We start from the raw sequence: 8,863 nt of genomic DNA on the forward strand, positions 1-8,863 counted from the left end.
TTAATTTCGGTTTCACCTCAGAGAGTGTCAAAACCCAGACGTGCCATTTTTTAAAGGGGTTGAGGTGGGGATGAGGTGGGAAGCGTCTGACGTAGGACTGGTAGGGTGGTTAGGTGGTTGGCGGTTGGGTGGTTGGTAGTTGAGAGCGGAGTGAGTGCGGGCATGCCGTTTTCCCCGTGCGAGAGAGGAAAGACCGCAGTGGATGGAGAGGAGTGGAGCGACAGTAAGGGCGAGGAGAGAAGAGAGTGTGTGTGTGTGTGCTTGCGTGTTGTTCGTTGGCTGCTTCTTTTGCAGATTTATGATATGAAAAGTCAATTCAGTGGACACATCATGTGTGCGCTAAGACCCTAAAACACTAAGGACAGTACGTTACTTGCCGTACTGCCTTTGTTTACGACACAGCAGCATTGCTATGCATCATGTTTATGCAGCCTCATCTTTTGAAAGTCCAGTGGCTCTTCATCCCCCCTAGAAGAGCGGAGGCACCTTTTCAACATACTGACCCTACTGACTCCTGACCACACAATCTGTGTGTTTAGCTGCAACGGACTGAGCCACGAGTCCATTCCATTCTGTGTGCAGTCTGTACGACACGCCAACGTCGGCACTTTGGCGCTTCGACTCAGCCAAGTGATGAGTCAGGATGCGTGACGTGGAATGCGAAGGTGTGAAGGACTCTTTGAATTCGGCGTTTGTTTATTTAATGTTTGCATATGTATGTATATGTGTGTAGTAATGTGTACTTGTGTGTAGTAGTGTGTGCCTATAATAGGGAGCCCGATTCTGTTGTGTGACACGCCATGCGTCGTCAACCCAAAATCTTTGGATTCGAAATCCATACTTTTGTAAAGCGAAATTCCATTCAAATATTTTAAATTCATAAGCACCTGCAGCAGCTCAGCAGAACCGCGCCGTACACCCAGCTGCACCCGTACACCCGTACATATCCGTGAGGGGTATTTTTCCCTCCCACGCACCCACACATCCGGAAATATACAACACCCGCGACCACCAGAAGACCAAAACCACCACACGACGCGCACAACCTGAGAGGCCCCTCCCTGACGGGGTCCCCTCCCCCTAGGGTTTGAAGACATGGCCCCCCCTGCCCGCACGAGTGTGCGGAACATGTACAACGTGTATGTATATCTGTAACTTGCATATATGTATGTAACCTCACCCGCCCCTAGAGGGCTTGCCATCCGGCCATCGGCATCCCCATAATTACCTTTTCGCATACTTTGCAAAAGTTCTTTTATGGCTCTCGCCCTTTCATTAGCTGTTGTCGGCTGAAGCACTTTCACTGTTGCTTTTCTGCTAGATAGCGCCGCCGTCATTACCGGTTACCAGTTTTTTGAAGCAACGCAAAAGTAACATAACATCATATATTATAAAACAATAATGAAAAAGATCAAAACCAATTTTGACGTGCATGGCGCGACGGCAAAGATGAGTTGTGGCATGTCGCCAAGGGAGCCGCCGTACAACAAGTACGATGTTCGGTGCCGTACTCGGCCTCGGAGGGTAGATCAGAGTGTTCATTCATGCATGCATGCATTCGTTCATTCCAAGCTTGTTGTCATGACGCGGCAACGGCCCGCCCGCACGAGCCGAAACCAGACCAGACCACCACCAGCAGAGAATGGGGGGAGGGACACATTGTCGCACCCACACGCGTCTTTGGGTACGTGTGGATCCTAAATCGCCCCTCAAGGCGCGGGAGAGGGAGCGGGGACAGGAAGCGGGGAGAGGGGAGGGCCCCACCAGCGCATGCTATAACGATGTGCCCCCGGCGAGCCCCCAACAAGCAGACCAAACCCCGATGTGCCCCCGGCGAGCCCCCAACAAACAGACCGACAGACAGACAAACGGATGGACAGACCAAAGGGCAGCAGCCTGCCCGACCGATAGACCGACAGACAGACGTCAGATGTTAATAGGCAGCCCGAAGGCGACGTATACCTATAGGCAAGACAGACAGACAAACAGACACGCGGACAGACAGTACGACAGTGCACGGATCCCTCGCCGCCTCAGCTCGTCGTGGACAGGAGAGAGCTGCACACAAGCCTGCCGTAACCCAGCCAGACCCCGGTCAACGCAAGGTCAACACACAGTCAAAACTGTTCACCAAATAGGACGTTTCAGTCGTACTGCAGTGCTATATAAGGACTAGAGGTAACCGAAGCCCGCCGCCGTGCGCTGCGCCACTCGTTGCTTCGCTGCCTCTCTCCGCGCGAGCGCCTCCGCCTCCTCCGCCGACATCATCCCCTTGGCCGCCCCTCCCCCCACGGCGCCCTTGGTTCCCCCCGCCGCCGCCGGGCCCCCGACCTTGCCCGGCTCCTCGCGCTTGCGCTTAGATCCGACGTCTGCCGTACTGCTACCGCCGCCGTCGCCCTCCAGAACAACCCCTGGGGGGGAGGGACGGCAAGATGGCGGGAGGGGGGACGGGGAGGGGGAAGGGCTTTGTGTTTCGGTAGGCCCTATGCGTGTTGGTGCGTGCGCCGAGTGCTACCCCCTTTGTGCTGCAGCTGCTTGTGCTGCTGCTGCTTGTGTTATGTCCTGCGGATGGTGGTTTTCAGTTGTAACAAAAATGGCGATCCTAGTCGGGAGGTTGGCTGACGTGGCAACGGAAATACCTACTGTCGGACAGGGTGCCGTGCCATCCATCTGGAAAACAAGGAAACGCCGTACGGCTCGCTTCGTTTGGTCTTCTCCCCCACTCCCCGTTTTCCCCTCACCCCGCACTTCCCTAAACATCCCTCCTACCCCTACCCCTACCCCCCGTTCACCCATCCCTTCTAGTGCAAACCATCCTACCAACCACCCCCCGCTCCCACCACCACCGCGCACACACGCATACACACACACACGCTCGCACCTGTGCCCATGCTGCCGCCCACCCGCCCCGAGGTAGGCGCCTGGTAGCCCCCCACACCGGCCAGGGGGTGCTTGGGCACCGCCACCACCCGTTGAACCGTTTTGAGCATGATGACGGGGTTACCTTCAGACCGCCCGGAAGCACCCGCTGCTCCTCCACCTGCTGCTGCTGCAGATGAGGATGTCGTGGATATAGGGCCCCCCTGTTGGGCGGTCGCTGGCGGGATGGGTCCGCCCTCGTGCGGGGCGGCTCCGAAGCGGGCTGCCGCGGGCAGTGGCGGCGACTGCACCCAGGTGGGCTCAGGCTCCCCTCCGTAATACCACTGAGTGCTGGGGTCATAGTACCATCTGGAAGGGGCGGGGGAGGGGAAATCGGGTTTTAGGGCGGTTTTAAGGTGTGTATCCGTACGTCTGTAAGTATGTGAAGTCCTACAATCTATCTATCTATCTATTTACTTATCTATCTATCTATCATCCCGCCGACCTGTACGTGGCATTGTAGTAGTAGCTGCACTGCGCGTCCCACGTCCAGCTGCCCGCCTCCGCCGCCGCCGCCTTGCGGTCCTGTTCGTACTGCTTCTTGGCGGCCGCCTCTATCTTGGACATGGCGACCTCGTTGGTGGCTTTGGCCTTGGCCTCCTGGTCCGCCTTGCGAGCCATGTCACGGAGCTCTGGATGGGGGGGAGGAGGAGTAGGAGGTCGAGGTCGAGGGAGAGAGGGGGAAAGACGAACCACACACGATTGAAGAGGGGGAGGAGGACGGAGATGGAGAGAAGGGGAGGGGGAGGAGGAGGACGGAAGCGTGTCACAGGCATTGCGAAAGGCGTGGGGGCAAGGGGGGAGAACAATAACACCCCCCAGATCAACCACACGGGCCTCGCGCGTGGGGGGGGGGCGGCGAAGGGTTTAGCGGTCTACCGTGATGAAGGTCACCAACCGCTCCGTTGCGCTCTTTTTGGTCGTAAGTGATGTTGTTGTAATGATGATCTGAGGAGTCGCAGGAACTGGCGAGAATGCTTTCTTTCGAGAATATTCGCGCATTATTCCAGATTATTTGGTCTGGATCTGCTATGGGGATTTTGTGTCGGTAAACCACGTGGTGTTGGTCAACAACTGTCAGCGCAGTACGATAAAGAGGGAGCATGTGTGTAACTGAGTATCGGAACCCACGTACGGCACACGTACGGCACGCGCACGTGCATGAAAGGCGACCGGCTCCAGGATCCAGGGAATGGGTCCCCTTTAGCCCCTTCAGGCGCATCCGCGAGGTCAAATCACTTTCACAACGTCGCAAGTTGGATAAAAGTATGTGCGCGCCGCCGCTGGGCTTTGCCGTACGGTCCCGGGAGTCCATCAAGCCGAACCCTGGTTCACTGTCAGTACTCACTTGTGGCTAGCTTGGCTTGGTGCTGGGAGCCCCGCTCGTGATTGAGGCGAGCTGCCTTGGTATCGTTCATCCAGCATTTGCAGACATCGCACCAGTGCATCGCATTGCTTTTCCAATACTGCGGCCAATGTTGGCGGACAAAGTTCTCAGGTTTATGCTTGCAAATATGTTCTGTTGCCTGCTGCACGCCAGCGCAGCAGTGTACAAGCTGCTGTTAGTGCAGGCTCCTAAGCTTACCTCCGTCATTTTTCGTCACTTCCTTCACAATAGAAGTTAAAATATTTCGATGCTATTTCGAATCAAGCCACACTGCTTTACAAAAATGTGCGTGGACCAAAAATGAAAAACCTGGTTCCAGTATTAGCAAGCTAAACTGTTATCTCTATTGTTTCTTGGACGCGCTCCCGGAGGCTATGAAAGGGATTTTGATTGGTGTTCATGAGTTACCTTTGCTGCAAGGGCTTAGCATATGAATTTGCAGTATTCAAGGCGCCGTGCACACAGCCGACCCATATCTTTTGACGAAACGAAGCGTGTATACTTGTGCTGTTATTAGTCCAACTTAGTCCTCCAATTTTCGATCATCGTCCTGTATGTTTTGGCACAGGTTAGTAACAGAACACCTTACATCGGGGACAGGCAGGTGTTGGCACTGTACTTGCTGTGACAAGTTATAGACCACATATCAGGCTCGCGGCACATCCCCGCTATCTTTTAGCCGCTGGCGGCGGATGAAGGTCAAGGCGCGACAGCGCGGCGCCCGAAATTCCGCTGGCCAAAGTCAGCACGATGCAGCAGCCTCGCAGAACCACAACGAACAGTTAATTAGCAGTAGTCAGGAGCTGCCCTTGACCTCGGGACGTGGCGACGGAAGCACCAGCAACGCCGCTGCAGGTGGCTCATCGACTGCCGCTTCCGGGCACTCAACAAAAGCGGCGCAAGGATCAGCTACGTCTCTCGTTCCGGCAGCAGCATCCAGGCCCCCACTGGTGATTGGAACCACCAGTGCAGCCGCCCGACCAACACCCCCCAGTCGCGCCCTCACTCAGCAGCAGCTGCGAAAGCAGCGCCAACAGCAACGGAATCTGCTCCCACCCGTCCGAGCGCGGGGCGGCCGACAGGCCGCTCGCGACGGCCCCAGAGGCGCTGCCGCGGCTACCTCTGGCCGCGGCGGCATCAGCATCAACAGCCGCTCAGCTAGCTTCCCCTCCGCACCCTCCGCGGCGGAGCTGGATGCGGCTGTGCGGGCGGTGGAGCGGGCGCTGGAGGACGGACCCGTGGGTCGCGAGCGACTGCAAGCGATGTCAGTGGAGCAGCCTGACCTCTACTCCCAGGTCATTTTGGCGCTGTTTCAAAAGACCCAGAGCCTAGAGCTTATTTCCAAGATGCCGATGCCCATGATACCTGAGCCGGATTTCCTGTTGGAACCCCCGCTGCCGCCCGGCCCCGACTACGAAGATCTGGATCTTGCATGGGACGAAGGTGAGGAAGGCGACGAGCTGGACCGTTGGGAGGCCATGATGGCGGCGGCGGGTGAGTACGGCAACCTGTACGACATGCCGTACGATCTGGATGGTGTTGATGCCCCTTTTCCCGTTGAGCCGCCCTTCCCGGACTTTGACTACGAGCCGGAGTTTGATGACGACGATTATGGTGACATGTACGAGGATGAGTACGAGAGTGAGATGTACGACGATGAGGGTGATGAGGAGGATGGAGAGGATGGGGAGGAAGGGGATGGGTTGGGGTACCTTGAAAACAAGGCAGGGGAGGCCGGAGAAGGCTCGTATCTAGATGGCGAGGATAAGGAGCAGAAGGGCGGGGTGGAGCAGGGCGAGTGGATTAGGCAGGAGTTCAAGGAGTACGGCAAGTACGACAAGTACGGCAGCGCGTTGGAAACAAAGCCGGCCATGTTGGCCACGGGACGCACTGGGGCTTATAGCCAGCGCGCGGCGGATGGGAGTGAGTACGACGAGCGACCATCATTGCCGTACACAACCACTTCCGTACATCTGGATGCGGTGCTGGGCACTGACCCCGCCTACGATTGCGAAGGCGGCCTTGTAAGCGGGCTCCGGAACCTTCACGTGACTGGGACATCGAAGCAGCCACCGCAATCCCCGGTTTTGTAGGTTGGGGACTTGGAGAGGGCCAAATTTGAATTTTTGAATTTCCGTTGCGCGAAATCCAATCGCGGATCAAGATATAGGAGTTGGACATCGAACGCCGCAGCGACCTGGCGGATAGGCGGCAGTGACTGTGCGAGATGTTGTGATGGCTGGTGAGAATAGTAGTGGTAGTAGGAGGATGAGTAGTAGTAGTAGTAGTAGCAGGAGGAGGAGGAATTGTAGTAGTGTTGTAGAAATGCAGAGGAATTGAACCCTAGGGCTCGACGGGGGGCCATTTGAAAGCAGTGATGGCACTCGGGGTCCTTTATATTCAGTTGCTGGGAATGCTGTACGACACCTCGCTGTACGGCACCTCGTTAATGGGACATGGCGAAAGGCAGGATATATCTCGGGTAGTTAGGTCCGGTAGGACCTCACCGGGTGCGTGTTTGGGAGGCGATATGCGATATCTGAGTCCTCGAACGGTGTTGACGCCGTCCTGAAATGTCAAGAATGGGCTCCGCGGCCCCTGAGTTGTCAATCAGGAGGATGTGTGGGACGAGATGATGTGACGTCATGGGGGTGAGGGGGTGTTTGCGGCCGGGGGGGGGTGAGGGGTTAGGGAGGGCCGCGGGAGGGTCTAAGTGTAGCTGGCCGCAACAACGGCACGGCAGGAGGGGTGGCACGGAGCTCACCACAGGTACGTTTCTCCGAGTGGTGCTGTTGATTTGTGATTTGGGTTTTGCGGCATTTGTTGGAAAAGTGCGAGCAGGAGGAGTGAGACGATTGCTCTCCTCCCCCCCGGGTGGGGGATGGGAGAGGCGTCGCACGCGCGGACGCTCTCATGAGTCACGAGGCTCCGTCCTGTGTGTGTCTGTATGTCTGTGTTCAGCATCTACGTTGAAATGAACTCAGCCGCAATCAGTAGCCGGCTGGATATGCACACTACGCAGGTGTATGTATGTATGTATATGTGTATGTCTGCAGGTTTTAGTTCAGTTTTTAGTTCATTCGCCGACAACATTATCGGTGTCCCTCTCGCACGCCGAGGTGCACTGCGTTCCTTTTGTCTGCTCGGTTCTCTTTTATCTCTTGTCCCTGTCCCTGTCCCCTTGCTTTTAAAAGCGGCAAATGCACCACCATTTGCCGCTTTCTGCTGCTGCAGCTCTTGCATCCGGGTACCGCGAGTGGCAGCCCCTCATACGCGGTAAAATGTAAATTTTCTTTTATGTTTCGCGGTGGCTTGCTGTGCGGAAGGAGGAAAGGCAGATGCGGAAGGATTGCCAGGATTGCTCCAGATCTCTAAATCTCGCTCGGGAGGAGTCGTTGTGAGGGTGAGAGAGAAGAGGGGAGGGAGGCGGCGGGATGATGTATATTGTTGTTCGGATGATTGGGATGGGATGTTGGTGTTGGGTGCTTTTTTTTGGATGGACGAACCAGAGCTACAACAATCTTCAGGGTTTCCACGCGGCTCCATCTGTAACGTAACGGAGGAACGGGGTTAATGAATGAGGATGCGATGTGAGGCTGAGCTCGCGGTCCTCATGCATTCATGGCTATAAAACGAAACGTCGAAACAAAAACTGTTGTCGAAAGCTAGTGACTGCCAAAGCACTTGTTGTGGGAGTGTAAAGATCGGCATCTATAGTTGGATCTGGATCTGTAGAAGATCAGTCCTGGGGATCTTTTGGATCCTGTGGATCTTGTTTGTCGTACGTATGATTTGTTGCAGCGTTGGCCGGCAGTTGACAGTTTTCCATCCTTCCTTGTGGGGTATATTTTTACCGCTCGGTGGGGCAAATTATCATTATTGTGGCGCATCGTAGCGCATAGGTCACCAGGCACATCTATCAGAGGCAGCAGTGAAAATTGTTCTTGGTTATTTTTGATATGATGGAATGATCCACAAATCTGATATACTTTGTCTGTGTGCGCGTGTATGATATATCTGTGTTTATAAAAAGTCATATGTGTGCGCTGCCTTGTGTTCTCTGCAGCCACGTGGCGTCATTGTTGGAAACGGCGGGCCTATGCCTGGGCGATTTATGTCTAACGTTGTGTCGTACGAGTGCACATCGCGCGACGGCAGCTCCGTCCCGTAGAGCTGCGCGTGGTCCTGTGTACGGCAGGCGGCCGAAGACCAGGCATGCTGCAGGGTAAGGCTACAGGGTTTTCGGAGCCGTCAGTAATCCGCGTAGAGTACGATATCTAGAGTACGGCATCTGAAAAAGGACAGTCTCTTGGGCTTTGCCCTCTAAAGCGGACTCCTAGGGAGCGGATATTTGCAAGCCGAATTTGAAACCATGTCGAGTACCGTACTGCCAATACGCTGTATTGGTGTGGCATACCATATATTGGTGGATTTCACCAATATTTTGTGTCTGTGGGAAGAAGCCCTTAGGCATGGAGCTTTGCTTGACAATGAATGACACCAAATTGTTCGTGCTGTACGTCGTACACCGCGGAAGACCAACGTGCCGCACGTGCA

General features: G+C 55.4%; 2 protein-coding genes across 2 annotated transcripts; one reads left to right on the top strand and one right to left on the bottom strand.

The window, feature by feature from the left end:
- Positions 1-2,172: 2,172 nt before the first annotated feature.
- VOLCADRAFT_116255 (uncharacterized protein) lies at positions 2,173-4,513 on the bottom strand (the record flags this gene model as incomplete). Its single annotated transcript, XM_002946961.1, has 6 exons — positions 2,173-2,411; positions 2,882-3,004; positions 3,041-3,228; positions 3,365-3,551; positions 4,268-4,385; positions 4,505-4,513. The coding sequence occupies 6 exons, from the start codon at positions 4,511-4,513 to the stop codon at positions 2,173-2,175; spliced, it is 864 nt and encodes a 287-aa protein (XP_002947007.1).
- A 485-nt stretch (positions 4,514-4,998) lies between these two features.
- On the top strand, positions 4,999-6,399 carry VOLCADRAFT_87184 (uncharacterized protein; the record flags this gene model as incomplete). The annotated part of the gene is made up of 1 exon (XM_002946773.1): positions 4,999-6,399. The coding sequence occupies one exon, from the start codon at positions 4,999-5,001 to the stop codon at positions 6,397-6,399; it is 1,401 nt and encodes a 466-aa protein (XP_002946819.1).
- Positions 6,400-8,863: the final 2,464 nt, after the last annotated feature.

This window comes from Volvox carteri (assembly GCF_000143455.1).
Source record: "Volvox carteri f. nagariensis unplaced genomic scaffold VOLCAscaffold_4, whole genome shotgun sequence".
Classification (NCBI taxonomy): Eukaryota; Viridiplantae; Chlorophyta; class Chlorophyceae; order Chlamydomonadales; family Volvocaceae; genus Volvox; species Volvox carteri.